The sequence below is a fragment of the Saimiri boliviensis genome, chromosome 6 (assembly GCF_048565385.1).
Source record: "Saimiri boliviensis isolate mSaiBol1 chromosome 6, mSaiBol1.pri, whole genome shotgun sequence".
In the NCBI taxonomy this organism is placed as follows: domain Eukaryota; kingdom Metazoa; phylum Chordata; class Mammalia; order Primates; family Cebidae; genus Saimiri; species Saimiri boliviensis.
The window spans coordinates 11960143-11987186 of record NC_133454.1 but is presented as its reverse complement, the minus strand read 5'-3'; the positions used below and the strand labels follow the sequence as shown (position 1 = coordinate 11987186).

At 40.1% G+C, this 27044-nt stretch overlaps 2 protein-coding genes across 3 annotated transcripts; both read right to left on the bottom strand.

Annotated features, from left to right (window-relative positions):
* Positions 1–206: 206 nt before the first annotated feature.
* Positions 207–8886, bottom strand: LOC120360979 (tripartite motif-containing protein 43B-like). Its single transcript, XM_039462265.2, has 7 exons — positions 8683–8886; positions 6444–6858; positions 5087–5182; positions 3807–4037; positions 2789–2811; positions 2166–2263; positions 207–850 (listed from the first exon to the last, which is right to left on the bottom strand). The coding sequence occupies exons 2-7, from the start codon at positions 6852–6854 to the stop codon at positions 357–359; spliced, it is 1353 nt and encodes a 450-aa protein (XP_039318199.2). The 5' UTR covers positions 6855–6858; positions 8683–8886; the 3' UTR covers positions 207–356.
* A 5801-nt stretch (positions 8887–14687) lies between these two features.
* LOC120360985 (tripartite motif-containing protein 43B-like) lies at positions 14688–26821 on the bottom strand. Of its 2 annotated transcripts, none has more exons than XM_039462304.2 (7): positions 26688–26821; positions 20852–21266; positions 19543–19638; positions 18262–18492; positions 17244–17266; positions 16621–16718; positions 14688–15317 (listed from the first exon to the last, which is right to left on the bottom strand). In XM_039462304.2, the coding sequence occupies exons 1-7, from the start codon at positions 26726–26728 to the stop codon at positions 14824–14826; spliced, it is 1398 nt and encodes a 465-aa protein (XP_039318238.2). In that variant the 5' UTR covers positions 26729–26821; the 3' UTR covers positions 14688–14823. The 2 variants fall into 2 exon arrangements, with proteins under 2 accessions (XP_039318238.2, XP_074256451.1); XM_074400350.1 differs by lacking the exon at positions 26688–26821 and adding an exon at positions 23098–24661.
* Positions 26822–27044: the final 223 nt, after the last annotated feature.

The following is a 27044-nucleotide window of genomic DNA, read 5'->3' as shown; positions in this document are numbered from 1 at the left end:
GCTCTCACACTTACATTGTATGAACTCCTGTCTGTCCATGATGTGCAAATTGTGTTCCTGCATGAGATCATTAAGTCTGAATCATGCGCCCACATATTTCCGGAATTCCATCCAATAAATTCCCAAAACAGTGGGAAACCACAATATATGTTTCAGGTAATGGGACCTAAGAGATTATTTTAATTGTAAGAAAGTGTGCAATAAGGTTTTGCATTTTACATATTTTTTATTTAATAGCAATACAATGAAGTGACACAAAGTAGAAAAAAAGCCTGAACAGTATGATTCCTTTGCTTCAACAGTGAAGGGCTCCCTCGTACATGCAGTTCTCAAACAGCATGGTTTCTTCATCCTGATCATTTGTGGCCAGTGTAAAAGAAAGGCCTGACAGGGAAATTTAAGGAGCCAGCCGGGTAACTCCATATGAGGGAACTCTTGGTGACATTGAAAAAACTCACAGTTCCACTTTCAAAATCCAGAAACACACCAACCCGGCCCAGAGGTTTCTCTACATAGTGAGGAAGCATTGGAGAGGTGGTCAAGAGATGGAAATGATGATCCACCTTCACACATAAAAGAAGAAATATGTCCTTAGATGTAATCACGGTGCCATTCTTCCTTATCCAGGACTCCTTACAGACTCCCAGAGCCCAGTCCCAAGAGTCATTCACATTCAGCTCCCAGTAGTGTTTCCCAGAGGAGAAGCCCTGGGCTCCCCATGCAGCAAAATAGTCAGATCTGTCAGAATTCAAAGATCCACCTTCCCGGTGAGGTGTCATCATCCAACTTCTCACATCCTCAAACAGCCTGATACTGTGATTGCTTACTTCATAATCGAAGGAAATATCCACTGTAGAAAAGAGAGCATATTCCAGTGAAAAGCAGTTTATACCTTCTTATGTTCAGATTAGAAAGAGGCTCTCACTAGAAACCACAGGTCAAGTTTAAAAGGCAACTTTTGTCTGGAAAAATGTTGGAATCAAAGGGTGTTAGGATATCTGCACAGATAAATGGCTAAACTACAATGATCTCAATTTCTATAAACTCAACGTCTATGAAGAGGAGGATGGTCACACCTATGTCTAGTTAGCTACTTTTTTTAACAACTGAAAAACTAAAAGATCTTGCACTGCAGCCAAGTCCATAGCAATAAAATTTATGACCATTGCCTCTTCTCTGTCAGGGCAGAGCAGCAGGTTGGGGACAGGAGATGAGGTGGGAAGCCGTTCTTAAACCTAAATAAAAAAGTTATCACTTTGCCAGAAATATTTTGATATGCCACTTACGCTGGCAAATTCATACCTAAAGAGAAAATCTGAATCCGCCTAACAAAAAGTGTAGATTCCTTGCAAGAATTATCTGGCTTTTACGCCAGATTCAGGCACAGACTTCTTTTATCTGCCTGATTGATCATGGTCTATCCTCAAGTTCTATCTAAGGCAGGCATCCCCAAACTACAGCCCGCGGGCTGCATGCGGCCCCTGAGGCCATTTATCCGGCCCCGCGCAGCACTTCAGGAAGGGGCACCTCTTTCATTGGTGGTCAGTGAGAGGAGCACAGTATGTGGCGGCCCTCCAACGGTCTGAGGGACAGTGAACTGGCCCCCTGCGTAAAAAGTTTGGGGACGCCTGATCTAAGGCCTCATCACCCACCAAATCACTTTCCTATTGTTCATGGCTCCTCAGTTTTTGCACTGTTCTAAGTTATTCATGTATGTTTTAGTTGATTAAAATGCACATGCACATGATTAAAATTACAAATGCTATGAAACTTCACCTGAAACATACTTAAAAATAATCACTGTCACCCAAAATCACAATCATTAATGGCACTCAATTTGAAATTGAAATGTCCTGAATTAACTCAGTTCTGCATACCTCATGTAATACTTGTATACATGAAACTGTATCAGAGAACAGTTCTAAGTCCTAAGGAGCCCTTCTGCATGTTTCATTTTTCTAAGTAATTTGTTATATGGCTGATTCCTATTACATTTCACCAGCTTTCATTTAATTTTGTCTGTTAGATGATGGTGAAACTAACTATAAAGACCGATGCACAGACGATTCTCTTCCAGAGGAAAGATCGTTACACTGCGAAAGCTGCCCATAGAAAACCGTAATTGAAGATATACATGTTGGTCCCAGCAAGAGGGTGACACTCACCTCGGAAGCGGTTGAGCCTGTGCACCAGTCCAGTGATGGGCCCTGCACTGAGCTCTGGATTCACAGGCTGGGGCATGTGCAGCATCACGGACTCGCTCCTGCAAGGAAGCAGGTGCAGTTGGTTAACGGTTCTGGTTTCTGTGCTTAAGCATTTCCAACAGAAAATCCTTCATTCAAACCCACTTCTGATATTGTAATGTAACTCCACCATTCTAGGATGGGTTTGTGGCTCTCTTAGGGATTATTTCTAAAGATTCACTCCGTTTCTATCCTACTGCCACTGAAAGATAATTGCCTCTCTCCCTATATGCCACCAAATAGTTTGTCTCTAATTATGATTCTGAATCCTAAAATTAGGCAACTATATTCTAGCAACTTCTGCACTGAACTCTTTGAAACATTACCCCCGAGTCACTTGGGAAAGTAAGAAAAGATTAGTCTGATAGAGGGCATAGGATAACATATTCAATGTAACATACCAACACATGAGTACACAAACATACACACAATCACACCGACACATTATGGCCTTAATAAAGCATGCTTTCACTTTGTTGGAAACAGCTTGATGTTTCTCGTAGCATGCCTTGTGCTTCAGCTTGCAATGATGGCCAAAAACGTACCTGGCCATGATGTCTCCCGAATCCTGTAAAGAGAGAGAAAAAAAGATTTCTTTAGAAAGTTGTTATTCTGGCCAGGTGTGGTGGCTCACACCTGGAATTCCAGCACTTTTAGGGGTCAAGGTGGGAGGATCACTTGAGATCATGTGTTCCAGAGTAGCCTGGCCAACATGGTAAAAACCCCTCTCTACTAAAAATGCAAATAAATTCAGCTGGGCATCATAGTGCACGCCTGTAGTCCCAGCTACTCAAGAGGCTGAGGCAGGAGAATCGCTTGCACCCAGGAGACTGAGGTTGCAGTGAGTCTAGATTGTGCCACTGCACTTCAGCCTGGGCGACAGAACAACACTCTTCCTCAAAACAAACAAACAGATAAACAAACAACTTGTTATCCTGCCCATCTATCCTTCAGGTTTTGAAAACTTTAGAAGTACCACATACTATCGCTGCAGCTCTTTTTAAATGTGTTCACATCTCTAACATTTATACCAGTAAAACTTATTGATAAAATATATTTCTGATAACTTCATGGCCCTGAATTTGAATGAGAGAGAAAGGTGTGAGTGGTGACTGGGCATTGCTGCAGCTGTCAACCCTGCGGTCTCTTTCAGGGCCAGTCTCCAAAGGCTAATGTGGCTCAAATCAAGGGCGTTTCAAACCTAGCCCCCCCCAATAGGAGAAAGAAAGAAATGTTCGTTTTCCTGTAATTTCTACATATTATCCAATCGAGGCAAAAATAGAATTTTCACATGAAATTTTTTTCTTCTCGAGTTTAAATGAAATGAACTGGAGAAGAAAGCTTGAGGTAGAAAATATTCTATGGAAATCTATTTGCACAGTTTCATAAAGCTTTGTTTTCACGATTAGGTTAGGAGTTGTAGTTTATCACTATAGCCAGGTGAGAATGACTCTTAACCATCAATGGAGGACACAGAGAAGTACGTCTTTGGTACCCAATGGAAGGCAAAGATGTAAACATCAGCTAGTACAAAGTGTCTCGAGGGACAGCCTCAGTTCTTACCTGGAGCAGCTCCACATCTGGTTTATGACACATTTCCATTAGTTCCTGATACACTTCTTTCAAGTGTTTCTTCTTTCGATACTTGTTAATCCAGCTTCTCTGGAGTTGTGGAAATATCTCTTTGTGTGCCTTGTACAGACTCTCTAAATGTTGTTTTTCTTCCTTACGGAGATCTGGATGCAGCTTCCTATACTCATTCCTGGTCATCAGTGCCCGGAGATACACAAAGCGCTGCAGGGACATGAATTTTGCAGGTTACATACCCAGGCCTACTTCCACCTCACAGAACCCACAAATTCCTGCTCTTTCCTTCCTCTGCTTTTTATTCATTACAAACAACATGATGAGTTAAACAAGTCCTTCCGTCCAGAATTTATCTAGTTCATTAATTCTTGAAAACCTGCAAAAAAGCCCTTTAGATTTACATGTTTAAATACGTGTTCTTTCAAATCTGAAATACCACTGGAAAACACATAAATTTTTGATTGTTGTATCGTCAACAATAATATAGATAATCTTTGTTGCTCAATTAGTTTGTGGCCTGAAATCTTTGTACTTAACAGCCTAAACAGCCACTCTCAGTAGAAATGTTGTTAGTATATTATAATCAGGATCAGAAGCCATCACACACACAAAAACTTAGTAAACATTTTAACCCTCATCTTTGAAACTGAGTACCTTGTCACTGTCTCCTCTCTTTCCTCTGTCGAAATCCATGGGCTCTGTATTGCCCTGCCATTCTGCCACCATGAATCCCCATTCCACTGTGTTTCTCCTCCCAATATTGACATATTTATTCTCTCACTCTCGCAGTCATTATTGTCCCTGCTCCAAAGCTTTCCTTGTTAGTTTTCTCCTACTTGAACTGGCATCGTGGTCTGGGACCTTGCTATCCAATTTTCACTTCTTAAAGCACTGTTGCCACCCACTTTCTTAGCCAGGAGCAACATCATATTCACCATTAAATGCCTATTTCGCAATTATATGCTATTTAATCAATATTACATAATTCATGTCATACAGAAACCTCTGCCTGAAATACCTATGAATTTTAAGCATATACTTGCCTTTCAAAATTTATATTTATTTTTTATTTATATGAAAAACATTTCTACAACACCTGAATAATTGTTATGTTGAACAGACAGGTTGTTTTCCAGCCTATGGATAAACACATGACAAAATCTGGCATATGAGAATTTCAACGCAAGTTGCTAATATAAATGTTCTCAGCATGTCTGTCTCAAGCACGTCCTGAGGATACATGATCTCATACTTACCCTCCAGAGGGTGATTCTTTTTCTCTCCTCATTTAGATTTCTCTGATTTTCTTGAATCTTTTCCCATAAAATCCTCATTTGCTTTAAGAGCTTCTCCTGCCAAAGAAATATGAGGGTGAACAACAGAAAATCAAATAGCACAGATTCCACACTCTGAGTGGTATATGCAGGCAAGGGATACACTATATAAAGGCACTAGAGAGAGGAAAAAGGAAAAACAAAATTTTTTACTGCTTGTCCTCAAGTAATATTTATCAATTCTGATGTTTCCGCATGTGTAACAGTTTAGGCAACTGCTAAGTGAAGATTTCTTGTTACCCAGATAATGATCAGTGAAACATCCTGCTTCGGAATCCACTGTGCTAGCCCCCCGCTTTTGTAGTGTACTATGTCCTTATTTGTCAAGTAATACTAAATACATTTCCATAATACATGTCTTTGCACTTGTAGTTTTGCTAGCTTTTCACTGCCTTTAGCATTATACTGCAGAGTCAAAATAATTAGGACATTTACTTAATCATCCTCTTTTTGGGTGCAAGTGCCATGAAGGCAGGTATAGTTCATATTGTATTCAACATTTCATCACTGGTACCTCCAAAAGCACCTGGCACTGAGTAAAGAATGGAGTGATCCAAGTCTTTGCTATTGTAAACAGTGCTGCAATGAACGTTCGTGTGCATGTGTCCTTACAATAGTACGATTTATAATCCTTTGTATATATACCCAGTAATGGGATTGCTCGATCAAATGGAATTTCTATTTCTAGGTCCTTGAGGAATGGCCACACTGTCTTTAACAATGGTTGAACTAATTTACACTCCCACCAACCGTGTAAGAGTGTTCCTATTTCTCCACACAGCAAATCATATGGTCATGTATGTAACTATGCAACAATCCTGCATGTTCTTCACATGTATCCCCAAACCTAAAATGCAATAAAATATATATTAAAGAAAAAAAAACGCCGGGCGTGGTGGCTCAAGCCTATAATCCCAGCACTTTGGGAGGCCGAGGTGGGTGGATCATGAGGTCAAGAGATCGAGACCATCCTGGTCAACAAGGTGAAACCCCATCTCTACTAAAAATACAAAAAAAAAAAAAAAAAATTGCTGGGCATGGTGGCATGCGCCTGTAGTCCCAGCTACTCAGGATGCTGAGGCAGGAGAATTGCTTGAACCCAGGAAGTGGAGGCTGTGGTGAGCCGAGATTGCACCATTGCTCTCTAGCCTGGGTAACAAGAGCGAAACTCTGTCTCACAAAGAAAAAAAGAAGAATGGAGTGATCACAATGATGATTCTCAGCTCCCTTCTCATCTATTCACCACCAGCTTTCAGGTGATGTCAGAGCTATCTCTTACCCGGCATTCTTCAGCTGCCCCTTCAATGGGATAGTGTTTGTGAGCCCTGTGCTTCTGAGAGTCAGAGCACAGTGAGCAGAGCAGACTCTTGTCTGTGTCACAGAACATCTTCTTTGTTTCCCTATGGGTCCCACATATTTGTTTCTCGGAGCTCAGGAACTGCCAGAGACTTGCTTTTCTGGCAATGGTCACTAAAGTCTTCAGACGAATATCAGTTTTGAAGTCCTTTTGGTGTGATGGTTCCCCACATGCCGGGCAATTGGCAGGACTTCGGGCTCCTTCCCAGGAAAGACAGAGACAGGGTCTACAGAAGCTGTGCCCACAGCCTATGGTGACAGGGTCTACCAGGTAGTCCAGGCAGATGACACAGTTGAGTTCCTTCTGGAAGGCCAGTGTAAAGTCTGAGTCCATTTTCCTAAGGGAAGACAACCACAAGAATTTAGTCTTCTACCCTGGAGAGACAAAGATCCATGCAAAGTTTGAATCAGGTTGTGATTGAATAACATCCTTTTTTTCTAGAGAAGATTAGGTTATAATTTGCAATGACAGAAATAGGAAAAATAAAAAACTCAGGCACTAAGAGACATCAACCTCCTTAGAAAATCGTGATCGTTCTCCAGCGAACACACGACCAGCTTTCCAAACTCTATTTTTTTGCAGCAAAGACTGTAAGATTTTTCGAGATGTCCACCAGATTGCTTGGGGTTCAAGGGTTTCATCAACCTATAAACTCAATGGGTGGGTCTTTAATGGTCTGGAAATCAATTCCACTCTGAATTGCCAGTGATTGGTTTAGAGAAGGGAAGGTAATTAAGCTGTTTTACTCTCATTGTTTTGTTTAACGGTTCATTATGACTTTTACAGAGGCCCCCTGCTTGAAAATATTAGAGCAGAACTCATACTTTGAGCAAAATCAGAAAAAGGTAGTCTTCACTCTCAAAAGTAAAACAGACACATCAAGGTGAAGGTACTTCTCCCAGGTGAAAGAAAAATAAATAATTGTTTTTCTAGGCTGCTATGTTAATTCGATCAACAAAAACTTGATGGCATGTTTGCTATTCCTGGACTGTTTGGGGATATAGTGATAAAATGTAGAAGTGTAAACAGAGGATAAAAATATTTTCTAAGCTTTTTGAAAGCATGATCATTACTCTTTCACATAGTCAAAAAAAATACTAAGTATCATGCAATAATAATGGGCACTAGAGAGTCAGTGTTTTAAATGGATGTTTGAAATAAATAAATAAATAAATAAACCTAGGCCAGGCAAGGTAGCTCAAGCTTGTAATCACAGCATTTTGGTAGGACAAATTACGCAGATTTTGTTTAGCTCAGTAGTTCTAGACTGGGCAACATGACAAAATGTCTAGATCAGCCTGTCTATAAACACACATACACACACACACACACACACACACACTTAGCCCAACATGTTTGCACATGCCTAGGGTCCCAGCTACTTTGGGAGATGAGGCTGAAGAATTGCTTGAAGTAGGAAGTCGAGACAGTAGTGAGCTTTAATTCCACCACTGCACTCCAGCCTGGGTGAGCCTGTTGAAAACAGAAATACCAAAGTGGAAAACCTAAATCCTGGTTTCTACACTGTATAGATACACAAACCCTCTATTTCTGTTGTTTCTGCATGATTGCCAGTGAGACTTTTCTCCATGAATACTCATTTCTGGCTTTCTTTGACAGAGTAACTGAGGTTTCTGAAGTGAAGAGACTTTTTACTATGTTTTAGAAAAAAACGTTTGCCCAAACCACTGAGTGCAGTCTATGTATAGCCACACATTGTAACATAGGCACATTACCACTGGTAGAATAGAATGTTACACGTTTATACACACACATTGCAATACCCCTAATCCATTTACAGAGTCTACAGAGATTAAAAAATTACTAGACATTTGGAAACTCCTGAAAAATGCTTACAATCTATAAAACAACTAAGAAAGACATGAAGCAAAAAATTAATCATATCATTAATTTGAGGATCATGTAGTAAGAGAGATGATGGAAATGCTTAATTTGTAAATAGGCTAAATAAAAGGAGCTTGTAAACCTGTGGATTATGTTCAAAATAATTTTTAGGAAGAAATGGAGCTGTTTGTAAAACTCCGAAAATGAGATCATTTCCTCTCAGAAAATCTAATTTTTCACATAAATTCAAGTTCCCAAATTTTGTTTGTTTTGCTTTGTCAGAGTAGCTCCTGCTCTGGAAATTTTGCGTACCTACCTCAGAAATGGATCTATGTTCTCAGCAAAGCTTGCTGTCGAATAAGTTGAGTTCAGCTCAGGGATCAGGGTCTCACGGTGCAGTGCCGGCAGCCTTCGGAAGTCTCCAAGGCCACTCTGTGGGTTCTGGAGAATGAGCTTGGTTCCTGAAGTGTCCTTTTATACATCTGTGAGACCACACCCCTTTCCTCTAATTGGTTGGATTTCACCGGCTTAGTAGGGTGTTAACATAGATGATTAAGTTTTCTCCAATTACATTATTTTTTTTTTTTCTTTTTTGGTTGGGAATCTTGCTCTGGTGCCCAGGCTGGGGTGCAGTGAAGCGATCTCAGCTCACTGAAACCTCCGACTCGAAGGTTCAAGCAATTCTCCTGCCTCGACCTCCCAATTAGCTGGGATTACAGGTGCCCCCTGCCACGCCTGGCTAACTTTTTGGCATTTTTAGTAGAGAGGGTGTTTTACCATGTTGGCCAGATTCGTCTGGAACTCCTGACCTCAAGTCACCCGCCTGCCCTGATCTACAAAACTGTTAGGATCACATAAGCCTCAGCAGAATTGTACTTTATAAGATTTAAAAATATAGTAGCAATGTATGTTATTCTTAATTTGCATATTATAGAAACATAAAATATACATTGCATGCTTGAAAAACACTGACTTGAATTGCACAGATCTCCTTAAGCACATTAAAAAAAAAAAAAACAATAATTACACTCAGCCCTTTCTGTTTGTAGATTTCCCATCAGCAAGTAAAGGTGGATAGAAACTACAGAATTATTCACTGTAATGCCAGGCACTTAGGAAACTGAGAAAGGAGGCATACTTGAGCCCAGGAGTTTGAGGCTGTAGTGAGGTATGATCAAGGCACGGCGCTGCAGCCTGGAGAAAGAGCGAAACTCCATCTCTTAAGAAAACAAAATAGAATACAGTATTGAAAGAAATAAACCCACGTAGATAAACGGCCAACTTTTGATTTTCAAAGATGACGAACTTTATTTTGCAAATTTTTTTTTTCCGTTTCAAACATATTTTTAAATATTAGTATTGCATATAGAAAATGATTTTGCGGCCGGGCACGGTGGCTCAAGCCTGTAATCACAGCACTTTGGGAGGCCGAGGCGGGTGGATCACGAGGTCAGGAGATCGAGACCATCATGGCCAACATGGTGAAACCCCGTCTCTACTAAAACTACAAAAAAAAAAAAAAAAAAAAAAAAAAAGATTCTTTAGCAGGGCGCGGTGGCTCAAGCCTGTAATCCCAGCACTTTGGGAGGCTGAGGCGGGTGGGTCACGAGGTCAAGAGATCCAGACCATCCTGGTCAACATGGTGAATCCCCGTCTCTACTAAAAATACAAAAAATTAGCTGGGCATGGTGGTGCACGCCTGTAGTCCCAGCTACTCAGGAGGCTGAGACAGGAGAATTGCCTGAGCCCAGGAGGCGGAGGTTGCGGTGAGCCGAGATCGCGCCATTGCACTCCAGCCTGGGTAACAAGAGCGAAATTCTGTCTCAAAAAAAAAAAAAAAAAAAAAAAAAAAAAAAATGTTCTCTCTATTATCTGTATTACTCTTTGTAATGTAAAGGTGTTTTGTGTGTTTCTATAGTAAACGAAATGGAAATAATTTCATTCTTAGTGAGTAGCTTAATATATATGTCAATTTAATTCCTAACAATCTCCATCACTGTAAAGCTTATTTCATATTTTCTTATCACTAGCTAGGAATCTTTATATTTTACTAGCACATGTTGGTAATCCCTGGGAAAACTTCAAAATCAACCTTACAGAATAAATTAAGATATATAAATAATAAAAGTTCATTAACATATGAATCTGGACACTAATCTATTGCTTACATTTTTGACATTATCCTTTAACATTTTCTATCATATTATCTTACCTATATTTTGGAAATATTTCTTAATGCAATTACAGAAAAAAATATTTGTTTATATTAATTCTTTGATTCTTACACAAGAAGGAGAATATTAGGAACTGCATATATCCTGCTGAAAAAAGCTGAGTGCATGATAAAATATATTGTTTGCTAAGAAGAGCGGTAAGGAAAACCTAGCTGGCCTCCCGACCCAAGTGGAAAACTACTTGGGGCATTCTAGAAGAGCAAAACAGTGTATGTATATCACACACTGGTTAAAACAATTAAGCACGGGATAGGGTGACCCTGCCCCCGTGGCTCTCCCTTTAAGAATACTTTCTGGGATTTCCAGCTCTCTGGAATCCCCTCCCACATAGTGGGAGCTCCCTCTGGGATTTCCCCTCTGGAATCCCCTTCCACATTCTTCCTGGAAGTCTTTCTCTTCTTCTCCTTTCCTCCTCTTTTCTCTCCCTAAATAAAATCACTTTTCTACCACAAAAAAATAAATAAATAAATAAAAAGAATACTTTCTAATTTATCTTCGATCTAGGTAAGCAGGCACCAGCTGCCTACCTAGTTTATCTTTGTTCTAAGAGAAAACACAGAACACCTGTTTGTTAACAATTATCACCTGTTCAGAGATAATAACTACATGGGTGAGAATCTGTTCATGGCTTTCAGCCTGGAATGCTGTCAGCTCCTGAGGCTCTCAGCTCGGAAGGCTGTTGGTTCCTGGATAGTCCTGCTGTGCTGTTCTATCTGGGGGTCTGCTTCTTCATCCCTTCAGTGCTGCCTGGGTGGAGGGCTCTACAACCAAGCTGGTCCTTGGTAATATTCAGAGCACAACACTCCATGTCTAGAACAAAGCAGGCATTTTTGGAAACATATATTCATATACAACTGGTTTTTATTTTTATTTTTATTTTTTTTTTTGAGATGAGGTCTCATTCTGTCATCCAGGCTGGAGTGCAGTGGTGCAATCAGAGCTTACTTTAGCTTTAAATTCCTGGGCGCAAGCGGTCCTCCCATCTAAGCCTAGTAAGTAGCTAAGATGACAGGTGTGAGAGACCACGCCTGGCTCATATATACATATATATTTTGTAGAGATGGGAGTGTTGCTGTGTTGCCCAGGCTGGTCTCAAACCTCAAGCAAATCTTCCTGCCTTGACCTTCCAAAGTGCTGGATCACAGGCATGAGCCACCATGTCCAGCCATAAAAAAAAAATTAAATTGTATTTTTTGTGTAACAATTGAAATGCAGTGATGAAGAGTGCTATTAAGGTTAAGGAAAAATGGTTGTGAGCATAAATGTAAGAAATTACATAAACTCCATTTTGTTGACAAGACGAGATGCAAAGCCATCTCCTGAGAAGAAAAGAGAAGTTGGATTGAGCTTGTTGTAGCAGGAACATTACGGATTTTTCAGTGATGAGACGAAGTGACAGTGGTAACTCTCAATGATTTGCTCTTTTTTTTTTTTCCTTGCCCCCTCATAAGTTTCTATTCTTTCCTTTATTCCCATGTCTTTGCCTTTCTTTTGGCTGAACTACATTTACAGTTTATCTGTCTTGTAGCTGTTATTTTGTTTAAGTAGATTTTAACCCTTGTGCAAGGTACTGATCCAATTATTATATTTAGCTACAGAATCTATCTATCATCTATCTATCTATCTAATCTATCTATCTAGATATATGTGTGTGTGTATATATCTATGTACAATTACTGTGTATATACAAATACCATATTACATATATATACACACAAGACACCCATACACTCCACACCCACACACATAACTTTGAGAAAGACAATTTATTCTGGAAATGAGGCTTGTAAGCAGTGAGTTTGGGAATCAAACCCAGGCAGTGTAGCTTCAAGAAGCTGCTTTTAATCATGATACCATGTTAATCTTGGCTGTCTTTTTCACATTGGGTACTAATATACAGTAGAAACTTCATGACAATTCCAGGAAATGTAAGCACTCAAGAATCATTTTGAAATTTGCCGGAAATGTTTCCTGTTCCCCTTCTTTATCTGGATCCCTTGTTCACCACGGCTTCGCTTTTCTTCACCTAGGGTTTCTTTTCCGACCCATTCTGGTGTGCATCCCATTAAGGTAAGAGGGTTTTACTTCATGTCAGGCACTGACAGAACCTTTCTTTCTCCATATACACCTGAACTTAACCGTCCACTGTCTCTGTTCTAATTATTTAACCCCGAATATCTTTTACCCTTTTAGATGTCACAAGGATGTGACAGCAGTTTCAAGGACATCCACTTTTGCTTCCTCCTCCTCCCTTAGAATCCTGCATCTGGGTTGCTGGGTCTCAGATAAAAAAGGCAGCCCCTGTTTTCCATTCTGGGATATTTTGATGGCCAACTTTTCTAATGCCGTGAAATTGAAGGGCAAGGGCAGATAATGAGAAAGTAGATAGACAGGGAGCTGTGTTCTGAGAACTGGCCCAGAGGACTGACGGAGGGGGAGAAGAATTTCAGAGTGATTCTGGCAGGCATCATGATTCAGCAAGGGCCAGAGGAGTGGAAGATATGGGCACACGGTGAGAGGCCTGTGACAGGACATGGCCTATCTCTTTTACAGCAGAATGTTAATAGACATTAGGTTTTAGTAGACAGAAGACATATTTCTGAGTCAGCCTCAGAAACTTCCACAGTCCAGAAGAAGGAATAGTCACAGGACCTAACCTCACCTTCCCCTTTGAGTATGGGAGCCACAGGGTAGTGAGTACGGAACAGCTTTTATCTGAGGTTAAAGCCAATGTTTCTATCTATTCAGTCTGTACTTCCTGTCAATGTCCAGTGGATGACTCAGCTACAGGTTTCTGAACTTCTGGCTTTTGAGGGAAAGACTTTCTTACCATCTATGCTGAATGTATTCTATATATTATGAGCCCCACTCAGTGGCTCTTATCATCAAAGTCTTGGGAAGTACAAGACATTCAGAAGGCCTACATGTATAGCTTCCAGCCACGTATAGACAGCAGAAGGGGGTTCCTGTCAAGGGAGTACTGATCGTTTTCATCTCACTGTCCTAGAAATTACTGGGTCTGGCCCCGGTCATCTCAAAGGAGATGGACCATCCCTTCCTTCCCTCTACTCCAGTATCGTGTGCGTCTTCATCAACGGTTTTGCCATGTCGTGTTCATCGTGATTGTCCAGTTGATAGCAAATCTTGAAGAAAATGTCCTGGAGAGGCCATTTGAATAGATTCGAGGTAACAGCCCCAACGGAGGAACCCCAGACATCAGCCAGGATCATCTGCCAGACTGGAAGTAGAATGTTTGTTGCCATTATTTTTAATCAGTCAATCAGGAAAAAAATGACTATTTGGTGGGTAGACAGACTCTATGGACTCACTGTAATCTGTGTTTTCACCAGAACTGGGTTTTGTTTGTTTTGTCTTGGATTTTACAATTTTTTCCCCCCAGATACTAATATGTTCTCACTGTAACATGAGGTAATGATTACATCTCAGGTCTAGGTTATCAGTGAGAATTCACAATCTGTGAATTGGAAGTATAAACACGTTTAAAAGCAGACAGTCTGCTCATCTATTTTTCCCTAAGTGACATTGTTTGCTTTGTTAAACAGCTACAGAAATCAACGTGGGCTAAACACTTTTGTTTGTGGCTCAGACAGCGCAAACAAGTTCTCAGAGAAGCAATCGGCTGTACCATTTAGCCTATGTCTGTAGATGGATATTCTATCTAGGTTTTTTTAAGTTCACTCTGATGTTCACAAAGTGATCAAATGGCCGAATGTATTTTTATCGCCATAGGACACATGACTGTTAAATCCCTATTCTGGCCTGAAGAATCAGTGAAAACTTCTGTGTAAAATGAATTTGCCCCTCTAAGGTAATGAAGTGTAGAGCTTACTGCAGCAGCAGGAGGGAGCTCTCACACTTACATTGTATGAACTCCTGTCTGTCCATGATGTGCAAATTGTGTTCCTGCATGAGATCATTAAGTCTGAATCATGCGCCCACATATTTCCGGAATTCCATTCAATAAATTCCCAAAACAGTGGGAAACCACAATATATGTTTCAGGTAATGGGACCTAAGAGATTATTTTAATTGTAAGAAAGTGTGCAATAAGGTTTTGCATTTTACATATTTTTTATTTAATAGCAATACAATGAATTGACACTAAAGTAAAAAAAAGCCTGAACAATATGATTCCTTTGCTTCAACAGTGAAGGGCTCCCTCGTACATGCAGTTCCCAAACAGCATGGTTTCTTCATCCTGATCATTTGTGGCCAGTGTAAAAGAAAGACCTGACAGGGAAATTTAAGGAGCCAGCCGGGTAACTCCATATGAGGGAACTCTTGGTGACATTCAAGAAACTCACAGTTCCACTTTCAAAATCCAGAAACACACCAACCCGGCCCAGAGGTTTCTCTACATAGTGAGGAAGCATTGGAGAGGTGGTCAAGAGATGGAAATGATGATCCACCTTCACACATAAAAGAAGAAATATGTCCTTAGATGTAATCATGGTGCAATTCTTCCCTATCCAGGACTCATTACAGACTCCCAGAGCCCAGTCCCAAGAGTCATTCACATTCAGCTCCCAGTAGTGTTTCCCAGAGGAGAAGCCCCGGGTTCCCCATGCAGCAAAATAGTCAGATCTGTCAGAATTCAAAGATCCACCTTCCCGGTGAGGTCTCATCATCCAACTTCTCACATCCTCAAACAGCCTGATACTGTGATTGCTTATTTCATAATCGAAGTAAATTTCCACTGTAGAAAAAAGAGAATATTCCAGTGAAAAGCAGTTTATACCTTCTTATGTTCAGATTAGAAAGAGGCTCTCACTAGAAACCACAGGTCAAGATTAAAAGGCAACTTTTGTCTGGAAAAATGTTGGAATCAAAGGGTGTTAGGATATCTGCACAGATAAATGGCTAAACTACAATGATCTCAATTTCTATAAACTCAACGACTATGAAGAGGAGGATGGTCACACCTATGTCTAGTTAGCTACTTTTTTGAACAACTGAAAAACTAAAAGATCTTGCACTGCAGCCAAGTCCATAGCAATAAAATTTATGTCCATTGCCTCTTCTCTGTCAGGGCAGAGCAGCAGGTTGGGGACAGGAGATGAGGTGGGAAGCCGTTCTTAAACCTAAATAAAAAAGGTATCACTTTGCCAGAAATATTTTGATATGCCACTTACGCTGGCAAATTCATACCTAAAGAGAAAATCTGAATCCGCCTAACAAAAAGTGTAGATTCCTTGCAAGAATTATCTGGCTTTTACGCCAGATTCAGGCACAGACTTCTTTTATCTGCCTGATTGATCATGGTCTATCCTCAAGTTCTATCTAAGGCAGGCATCCCCAAACTACAGCCCGCGGGCCTCATGCGGCCCCCTGAGGCCATTTATCCGGCCCCGCGCAGCACTTCAGGAAGGGGCACCTCTTTCATTGGTGGTCAGTGAGAGGAGCACAGTATGTGGCGGCCCTCCAACGGTCTGAGGGACAGTGAACTGGCCCCCTGTGTAAAAAGTTTGGGGACGCCTGATCTAAGGCCTCATCACCCACCAAATCACTTTCCTATTGTTCATGGCTCCTCAGTTTTTGCACTGCTATAAGTTATTCATGTACGTTTTAGTTGATTAAAATGCACATGCACATGATTAAAATTACAAATGCTATGAAACTTCACCTGAAACATACTTAAAAATAATCACTGTCACCCAAAATCACAATCATTAATGGCACTCAATTTGAAATTGAAATGTCCTGAATTAACTCAGTTCTGCATACCTCATGTAATACTTGTATACATGAAACTGTATCAGAGAACGGTTCTAAGTCCTGCATGTTTAATTTTTCTAAGTAATTTGTTATATGGCCGATTCCTATTACATTTCACCAGCTTTCATTTAATTTTGTCTGTTAGATGATGGTGAAACTAACTATAAAGACCGATGCACAGACGATTCTCTTCCAGAGGAAAGATCGTTACACTGCGAAAGCTGCCCATAGAAAACCGTAATTGAAGATATACATGTTGGTCCCAGCAAGAGGGTGACACTCACCTCGGAAGCGGTTGAGCCTGTGCACCAGTCCAGTGATGGGCCCTGCACTGAGCTCTGGATTCACAGGCTGGGGCATGTTCAGCATCACGGACTCGCTCCTGCAAAGAAGCAGGTGCAGTTGGTTAACGGTTCTGGTTTCTGTGCTTAAGCATTTCCAACAGAAAATCCTTCATTCAAACCCACTTCTGATATTGTAATGTAACTCCACCATTCTAGGATGGGTTTGTGGCTCTCTTAGGGATTATTTCTAACGATTCACTCCGTTTCTATTCTACTGCCACTGAAAGATAATTGCCTCTCTCCCTATACGCCACCAAAGAGTTTGTCTCTAATTATGATTCTGAATCCTAAAAATAGGCATCTGTATTCTAGCAACTTTTGCATTGAACTCTTTGAAACATTACCCCCGAGTCACTTGGGAAAGTAAGAAAAGATTAGTCTGATAGAGGGCATAGGATAACATATTCAATGTAACATACCAACACATGAGTACACAAACATACACACAATCACACTGACACATTATGGCCTTAATAAAGCATGCTTTCATTTTGTTGGAAACAGCTTGATGTTTCTCGTAGCATGCCTTGTGCTTCAGCTTGCAATGATGGCCAAAAACGTACCTGGCCATGATGTCTCCCGAATCCTGTAAAGAGAGAGAAAAAAAGATTTCTTTAGAAAGTTGTTATTCTGGCCAGGTGTGGTGGCTCACACCTGGAATTCCAGCACTTTGGGAGGTAAAGATGGGTGGATCACTTGAGATCATGTGTTCCAGAGTAGCCTGGCCAACATGGTAAAAACCCCTCTCTACTAAAAATGCAAATAAATTCAGCTGGGCATCATAGTGCACGCCTGTAGTCCCAGCTACTCAAGAGGCTGAGGCAGGAGAATCGCTTGCACCCAGGAGACTGAGGTTGCAGTGAGTCTAGATTGTGCCACTGCACTTCAGCCTGGGCGACAGAACAACACTCTTCCTCAAAACAAACAAACAGATAAACAAACAACTTGTTATCCTGCCCATCTATCCTTTAGGTTTTGAAAACTTTAGAAGTACCACATACTATCGCTGCAGCTCTTTTTAAATGTATTCACATCTCTAACATTTATACCAGTAAAACTTATTGATAAAATATATTTCTGATAACTTCATGGCCCTGAATTTGAATGAGAGAGAAAGGTGTGAGTGGTGACTGGGCATTGCTGCAGCTGTCAACCCTGCGGTCTCTTTCAGGGCCAGTCTCCAAAGGCTAATGTGGCTCAAATCAAGGGCGTTTCAAACCTAGGCCTCCCCAATAGGAGAAAGAAAGAAATGTTCGTTTTCCTGTAATTTCTACATATTATCCAATCGAGGCAAAAATAGAATTTTCACATGAAATTTTTTTCTTCTCGAGTTTAAATGAAATGAACTGGAGAAGAAAGCTTGAGGTAGAAAATATTCTATGGAAATCTATTTGCACAGTTTCATAAAGCTTTGTTTTCACGATTAGGTTAGGAGTTGTAGTTTATCACTATAGCCAGGTGAGAATGACTCTTAACCATCAATGGAGGACACAGAGAAGTACGTCTTTGGTACCCAATGGAAGGCAAAGATGTAAATATCAGCTAGTACAAAGTGTCTCGAGGGACAGCCTCAGTTCTTACCTGGAGCAGCTCCACATCTGGTTTATGACACATTTCCATTAGTTCCTGATACACTCCTTTCAAGTGTTTCTTCTTTCGATACTTGTTAATCCAGCTTCTCCGGAGTTGTGGAAATATCTCTTTGTGTGCCTTGTACAGTCTCTTTAAATGTTGTTTTTCTTCCTTATGGAGAACTGGATGCAGCTTCCTATACTCATTCCTGGTCATCAGTGCCCGGAGATTCACATAGCGCTGCAGGGACATGAATTTTGTAGGTTACATACCCAGGCCTACTTCCACCTCACAGAACCCACAAATTCCTGCTCTTTCCTTCCTCTGCTTTTTAATCATTACAAACAACATGATGAGTTAAACAAGACCTTCCCTCCAGAATTTATCTAGTTCATTAATTCTTGAAAACCTGCAAAAAAGCCCTTTAGATTTACATGTTTAAATATGTGTTCTTTCAAATCTGAAATACCACTGGAAAACACATAAATTTTTGATTGTTGTATCGTCAACAATAATATAGATAATCTTTGTTGCTCAATTAGTTTGTGGCCTGAAATCTTTGTACTTAACAGCCTAAACAGCCACTCTCAGTAGAAATGTTGTTAGTATATTATAATCAGGATCAGAAGCCATCACACACACAAAAAACTTAGTAAACATTTTAACCCTCGTCTTTGAAACTGAGTACCTTTTTTCTGTCTCCTCTCTTTCCTCTGTCGAAATCCATGGGCTCTGTATTGCCCTGCCATTCTGCCACCATGAATCCCCATTCCACTGTGTTTCTCCTCCCAATATGGACATATTTATTCTCTCACTCCCACAGTCATTATTGTCCCTGCTCCAAAGCTTTCCTTGTTAGTTTTCTCCTACTTGAACTGGCATCGTGGTCTGGGACCTTGATATCCAATTTTCACTTCTTAAAGTACTGTTGCCACCCACTTTCTTAGCCAGGAGCAACATCATATTCACCATTAAATGCCTATTTCGCAATTATATGCTATTTAATCAATATTACATAATTCATGTCATACAGAAACCTCTGCCTGAAATACCTATTAATTTTAAGCATATACTTGCCTTTCAAAATTTATATTTATTTTTTATTTATATGAAAAACATTTCTACAACACCTGAATAATTGTTATGTTGAACAGTCAGGTTGTTTTCCAGCCTATGGATAAACACATGACAAAATCTGGCATATGAGAATTTCAACGCAAGTTGCTAATATAAATGTTCTCAGCATGTCTGTCTCAAGCACGTCCTGAGGATACATGATCTCATACTTACCCTCCAGAGGGCGACTCTTTTTCTCTCCTCATTTAGATTCCTCTGATTTTCTTGAATCTTTTCCCATAAAATCCTCATTTGCTTTAAGAGCTTCTCCTGCCAAAGAAATATGAGGGTGAACAACAGAAAATCAAATAGCACAGATTCCACACTCTGAGTGGTATATGCAGGCAAGGGATACAATATATAAAGGCACTAGAGAGAGGAAAAAGGAAAAACAAAATTTTTTACTGCTTGTCCTCAAGTAATATTTATCAATTCTGATGTTTCCGCATGTGTAACAGTTTAGGCAACTGGGTACCTTGTTTAGGCAACAAGGTATCTTGTTACCCAGATAATGATCAGTGAAACATCCTGCTTCGGAATCCACTGTGCTAGCCCCCCGCTTTTGTAGTGTACTATGTGCTTATTTGTCAAGTAATACTAAATACATTTCCATAATACATGTCTTTGCACTTGTAGTTTTGCTGACTTTTCACTGATTTAGCATTATACTGCAGAGTCAAAATAATGACATTTACTTAATCATCCTCTTTTTGGGTGCAAGTGCCATGAAGGCAGGTATAGTTCATATTGTATTCAACATTTCATCACTAGTACCTCCAAAAGCACCTGGCACTGAGTAAAGAATGGAGTGATCCAAGTCTTTGCTATTGTAAACAGTGCTGCAATGAACGTTCGTGTGCATGTGTCCTTAGAATAGTACGATTTAAAATCCTTTGGATATATACCCAGTAATGGGATTGCTGGATCAAATGGAATTTTTATTTCTAGGTCCTTGAGGAATGTTCCTATTTCTCCACACAGCAAATCACATTGTCATGTATGTAACTATGCAACAATCCTGCATGTTCTTCACATGTACCCCCAAATCTAAAATGCAATAAAATATATATTAAAGAAAAAAAAAACACCGGGCGTGGTGGCTCAAGCCTATAATCCCAGCACTTTGGGAGGCCGAGGTGGGTGGATCATGAGGTCAAGAGACCGAGACCATCCTGGTCAACAAGGTGAAACCCCATCTCTACTAAAAATACAAAAAAAAAAAAAAAAAAAAAATTGCTGGGCATGGTGGCATGCGCCTGTAGTCCCAGCTACTCAGGATGCTGAGGCAGGAGAATAGCTTGAACCCAGGAGGTGGAGGCTGTGGTGAGCCGAGATTGCGCCATTGCACTCCAGCCTGGGTAACAAGAACGAAACTCTGTCTCACAAAGAAAAAAAGAAGAATGGAGTGATCACAATGATGATTCTCAGCTCCCTTCTCATCTATTCACCACAGCTTTCAGGTGATGTCAGAGCTATCTCTTACCCGGCATTCTTCAGCTGCCCCTTCAATGGGATAGTGTTTGTGAGCCCTGTGCTTCTGAGATTCAGAGCACTGTGAGCAGAGCAGGCTCTTGTCTGTGTCACAGAACATCTTCTTTGTTTCCCTATGGGTCCCACATATTTGTTTCTTGGAGCTCAGGAACTGCCAGAGACTTGCTTTTCTGGCAATGGTCACTAAATTCTTCAGACGAATATCAGTTTTGAAGTCCTTTTGGTGTGATGGTTCCCCACATGCCGGGCAATTGGCAGGACTTCGGGCTCCTTCCCAGGAAAGACAGAGACAGGGTCTACAGAAGCTGTGCCCACAGCCTATGGTGACAGGGTCTACCAGGTAGTCCAGGCAGATGACACAGTTGAGTTCCTTCTGGAAGGCCAGTGTAAAGTCTGAGTCCATTTTCCTAAGGGAAAACAACCACAAGAATTTAGTCTTCTACCCTGGAGAGACAAAGATCCATGCAAAGTTTGAATCAGGTTGTGAATGAATAACATCCTTTTTTTCTAGAGAAGATTAGGTTATAATTTGCAATGACAGAAATAGGAAAAATAAAAAACTCAGGCACTAAGAGACATCAACCTCCTTAGAAAATCGTGATTGTTCTCCAGCGAACACACGACCAGCTTTCTAAACTCTATTTTTTTGCAGCAAAGACTGTAAGATTTTTCGAGATGTCCACCAGATTGCTTGGGGTTCAAGGGTTTCATCAACCTATAAACTCAATGGGTGGGTCTTTAATTGTCTGGAAATCAATTCCACTCTGAATTGCCAGTGATTGGTTTAGAGAAGGGAAGGTAACTAATCTGTTTTACTCTCATTGTTTTGTTTAACGGTTCATTATGACTTTTACAGAGGCCCCCTGCTTGAAAATATTAGAGCAGAACTCATACTTTGAGCAAAATCAGAAAAAGCTAGTCTTCACTCTCAAAAGTAAAACAGACACATCAAGGTGAAGGTACTTCTCCCAGGTGAAAGAAAAATAAATAATTGTTTTTCTAGGCTGCTATGTTAATTCGATCAACAAAAACTTGATGGCATGTTTGCTATTCCTGGACTGTTTGGGGATATAGTGATAAAATGTAGAAGTGTAAACAGAGGATAAAAATATTTTCTAAGCTTTTTGAAAGCATGATCATTACTCTTTCACATAGTCAAAAAAATACTAAGTATCATGCAATAATAATGGGCACTAGAGAGTCAGTGTTTTAAATGGATGTTTGAAATAAATAAATAAATAAATAAATAAACCTAGGCCAGGCAAGGTAGCTCAAGCTTGTAATCACAGCATTTAGTAGGACAAATTACGCAGATTTTTTTTAGCTCAGGAGTTCTAGACTGGGCAACATGACAAAATGTCTAGATCAGCCTGTCTATAAACACACACACACACACACACACACACACACACACACACACACACAGTCCAACATGTTTGCGCATGCCTAGGGTCCCAGCTACTTTGGGAGATGAGGCTGAAGAATTGCTTGAAGTAGGAAGTCGAGGCAGTAGTGAGCTTTAATTCCACCACTGCACTCCAGCCTGGGTGAGCCTGTTGAAAACAGAAAAACCAAAGTGGAAAACCTAAATCCTGGTTTCTACACTGTATAGATACACAAACCCTCTATTTCTGTTGTTTCTGCATGATTGCCAGTGAGACTTTTCTCCATGAATACTCATTTCTGGCTTTCTTTGACAGAGTAACTGAGGTTTCTGAAGTGAAGAGACTTTTACTATGTTTTAGAAAAAAACGTTTGCCCAAACCACTGAGTGCAGTCTATGTATAGCTACACATTGTAACATTGGCACATTACCACTGGTAGAATAGAATGTTACACGTTTATACACACACATTGCAATACCCCTAATCCATTTACAGAATCTACAGAGATTAAAAAATTACTAGACATTTGGAAACTCCTGAAAAATGCTTACAATCTATAAAACTACTAAGAAAGACATGAAGCAAAAAGTTAATCATATCATTAATTTGAGGATCATGTAGTAAGAGAGATGATGGAAATGCTTAATTTGTAAATAGGCTAAATAAAAGGAGCTTGTAAACCTGTGGATTATGTTCAAAATAATTTTTAGGAAGAAATGGAGCTGTTTGTAAAACTCCGAAAATGAGATCATTTCCTCTCAGAAAATCTAATTTTTCACATAAATTCAAGTTCCCAAATTTTGTTTGTTTTGCTTTGTCAGAGTAGCTCCTGCTCTGGAAATTGCGTACCTACCTCAGAAATGGATCTATGTTCTCAGCAAAGCTTGCTGTCGAATAAGTTGAGCTCAGCTCAGGGATCAGGGTCTCACGGTGCAGTGCCAGCAGCGTTCGGAAGTCTCCAAGGCCACTCTGTGGGTTCTGCAGAATGAGCTTGGTTCCTGAAGTGTCCTTTTATACATCTGTGAGACCACACCCCTTTCCTCTAATTGGTTGGATTTCACCGGCTTAGTAGGGTGTTAACATAGATGATTAAGTTTTCTCCAATTACATTTTTTTTTTTTTTCTTTTTTGGTTGGGAATCTTGCTCTGTTGCCCAGGCTGGGGTGCAGTGAAGCCATCTCAGCTCACTGCAACCTCCGACTCAAAGGTTCAAGCAATTCTCCTGCCTCGACCTCCCAATTAGCTGGGATTACAGGTGCCCCCTGCCACGCCTGGCTAACTTTTTGGCATTTTTAGTAGAGAGGGTGTTTTACCATGTTGGCCAGATTCGTCTGGAACGCCTGACCTCAAGTCACCCGCCTGCCTTGATCTACAAAACTGTTAGGATTACATAAGCCTCAGCAGAATAGTACTTTATAAGATTTAAAAATATAGTAGCAATGTATGTTATTCTTAATTTGCATATTATAGAAACTTAAAATATACACTGCATGCTTGAAAAACACTGACTTGAATTGCACAGATCACCTTAAGCACATTTTAAAAAAAAACAATAATTACAATCAGCCCTTTCTGTTTGTAGATTTCCCATCAGCAAGTAAAGGTGGATAGAAACTACAGAATTATTCACTGTAATCCCAGGTACTTAGGAAACTGAGAAAGGAGGCATACTTGAGCCCAGGAGTTTGAGGCTGTAGTGAGGTATGATCACGGCACAGCGCTGCAGCTTGGAGAAAGAGCGAGACTCCATCTCTTAAGAAAACAAAATAGAATACAGTATTGAAAAGAGAGAAACCCACGTAGATAAACGGCCAACTTTTGATTTTCAAAGATGATGAACTTTATTTTGCAAAATTTTTTTTCCGTTTCAAACATATTTTTAAATATTAGTATTGCATATAGAAAATGATTTTGCGGCCGGGCACGGTGGCTCAAGCCTGTAATCCCAGCACTTTGGGAGGCCGAGGCGGGTGGATCACGAGGTCAAGAGATCGAGACCATCCCGGTCAACATGGTGAAACCCCGTCTCTACTAAAACTACAAAAAAAAAAAAAAAAAAAAAAAAAAAGATGCTTTTGCCGGGCGCAGTGGCTCAAGCCTGTCAACCCAGCAGTTTGGGAGGCCGAGGCGGGTGGATCACGAGGTCAAGAGATCCAGACCATCCTGGTCAACATGGTGAATCTCCGTCTCTACTAAAAATACAAAAAATTAGCTGGTCATGGTGGCGCGTGCCTGTAATCCCAGCTACTCAGGAGGCTGAGGCAGGAGAATTGCCTGAGCCCAGGAGGCGGAGGTTGCGGTGAGCCGAGATTGCGCCATTGCACTCCAGCCTGGGTAACAAGAGTGAAACTCTGTCTCAAAAAAATAAAAAAAAAAAAAAAAGAAAAGAAAAAAAAAAGAAAACAAGAGAAAAAGAAAATGATTTTGCTAAAAAATCACTAGCTAGAAACAACAGAAATCCAGGAAAAAGGGTTCCAAATGAGTAAATTTATTTCTATGGAACAAACCTCAATGATTATTTTACCTTTAGCTTTGATATGTTAAAAGTTCTATCACAGAGTGATACCTATGACATGGACTTGAATCTGGGAACCTCAGATTTAGCTAATAAAGAACTAAGAAAAAATGTAAAGTAAGAGAATCATGAATGTTTCTCTGAAAATAAAACAAAACTGCTACATTCCATTTGGACTCTTAGATATGTTTTTCAGAAATATTTTCTGTTTTATATTATTGCCTACTTCAGTGTCTTGACAGTATGAAGACCAGGATGCTAAAGGACATTAAGCATGCAGTGAGAGATATACTATGCCAGTTAACCTAAGGGGATCAGATTTGGCTTCGGATTCCACATTCTCAGTTACATTTCCTCACTGAGGCAGAGCCAGGTAAACCAGAAAGTCTTACCAAACTCTAAGAATGCTGTACTTAAGTTATTCTGAAAATCACTTGAAAAGATGAAATATTAAATAATTTTGACTAAAATCTGACTATACTGATAGATCAATTTGATTTGTTGGTTTGTTCACTTTCAGCCTCTTAATTCCACAGAAGAGGAGGGCCAACCTTTCATACATACATGTCTTTTCTGTGAGACTTGAGTATGCACAAATTTTGATATCTATTGGGGTCCTGGAACCAATCCCCAGAGAGGACTGATTAAGCTCAGTTTTGTTCTGAAATTTTTATTTTGTGTGTAGAAATACCTTTTCATGAAGTTATAACTATATTCATTTTATTTCTCATTTTACTATTATTGAAAATTATGAGTGATCAACTAATGTTTCTGTAACAAGCATTTATTGATCCTTAGGGTTACCAGATAGACCTTTTCCATAGGTAGGAAAAGAAAAAATGACTCTCCCTTATAATAATATCAGTTTTCTCTTTTTTTTTTTTTTTGCACTGTGGAAAAATATGATACTTGATTTCTTGCAAGCCAATAGAAAATTTCAAAATATATGCACTAACTGATAAATACAATACATTCTCATAAAAGATAAAATAGTTTTTGCAAATCTTTATTTTCAGTATCTTTCTGTTTCTTATTTTTAAAAAAATATACTTATTTTAGAAAACATAAAGATCAAGAAAGCTACAGCAGATAATAAATATCTTTCTAGTTCTGTCAGAAAAATATAAAATTATGGTTATATTCTTGTGTGTATAATTCTAGCCCCTTTTCTACTTTAAATATATTTTTGTTTTTACATACACAAACCCCAGCAAATCTATCTGTAATGTATATAATAAACGTATATTTATTCATTCTTTTTCCTTTTTTGATATTAAGAGGTTTTTTTTTTCTTCCCACATCTTGACTATTGCAATTTTTTCTGCCAAACATTGAGTATCCCCAGGTTGATCTTATATGTATTGCACAAGGGGTTAGGTCATTGGGCAGCCAGAAATGGCTCTATCATTCTGTCCAGGGATTATGAAAGGATCAGGCTCAGGAGTAGGAGCATGTTTTAGGGAGTTGGATTGGTTGGGCAATGGCAGCATATTTTTAATTTAACAAGTCACCCCTGCTTATTTTATTGTTATTCTTAAGAGACAGTTTCTCACACTGTCTCTCAAGCTGGAGTTCAGTGGTGCCACCTTATCTCACTGCAGCTCAAACTCCTGGGCTCAGTCAATCTTCCCACCTCAGCCTCCAAAATCGCTAGGACTACAGTCCCATGCCACAATGCCCAGCTAATTATTATATTAATTATAACAGAATTTCAGCAATGAAATATTGTCTAGTAAAATGAAGGGAGAAGTCTAAATAATATGTGATGAGCACATATGAGAAACTGCCATTGTTTCCAGGGTGAAGTTGAAGTAGCCAGTAAACAGTCCCCTCACACGCTGGCCTCACTGAATGTTAACAAGTCGCGGTGGTGTTGCACTTGAAAAACTGGCTTTAAATCCACACTTCAGAACTCCCTGGAAACTTACATTCTGTGCCACTTGTAAAGCTGTTTAGAAAGAAATGTCATGTCAGAGGAGCTACACGGCAAATTTGAAAGAATGCCAGTATCAGGAGAAGCTCTTGGCTGCTGAGTTCTCCTGGCACCATGAACTTCAGGAAGTCAGTGCTATAGCAGCAGCCTGCACTACAGAATCTGGGCACTGGTGTACCCCTGTATGCCCTCCGGGCCAGCACAGGTCGAGGACTCCAGTGCTGACTACGAAGAGTTCCAGGAGTTCTGGAACTGGCATTACGCCGACAGCATCGCCTTGGATGACTCCTTCTACTCTTTCCCGGACGAGGAGGAGCACCGCATCGAGAGCGCGGAGAGCGTCTTGGAGGGC

Coding starts and splice junctions, on each gene's coding strand:
- LOC120360979 (XM_039462265.2), bottom strand. CDS start 6,854: ATGGACTCAGACTTTACACTGGCCTTCCAGAAGGAACTCAACTGTGTC. Junction 2,812..3,806: donor CAGATGTGGAGCTGCTCCAG/GTAAGAACTGAG, acceptor CTCTCTTTACAG/GATTCGGGAGACATCATGGC. Junction 2,264..2,788: donor TCGGGAGACATCATGGCCAG/GTACGTTTTTGG, acceptor GCTTCCTTGCAG/GAGCGAGTCCGTGATGCTGC.
- LOC120360985 (XM_039462304.2), bottom strand. CDS start 26,728: ATGACATTTCTTTCTAAACAGCTTTACAAGTGGCACAGAAT. Junction 19,639..20,851: donor GGGCAGCTGAAGAATGCCGG/GTAAGAGATAGC, acceptor TTTCTTTGGCAG/GAGAAGCTCTTAAAGCAAAT. Junction 18,493..19,542: donor AAAGAGTCGCCCTCTGGAGG/GTAAGTATGAGA, acceptor ATGTCCCTGCAG/CGCTATGTGAATCTCCGGGC.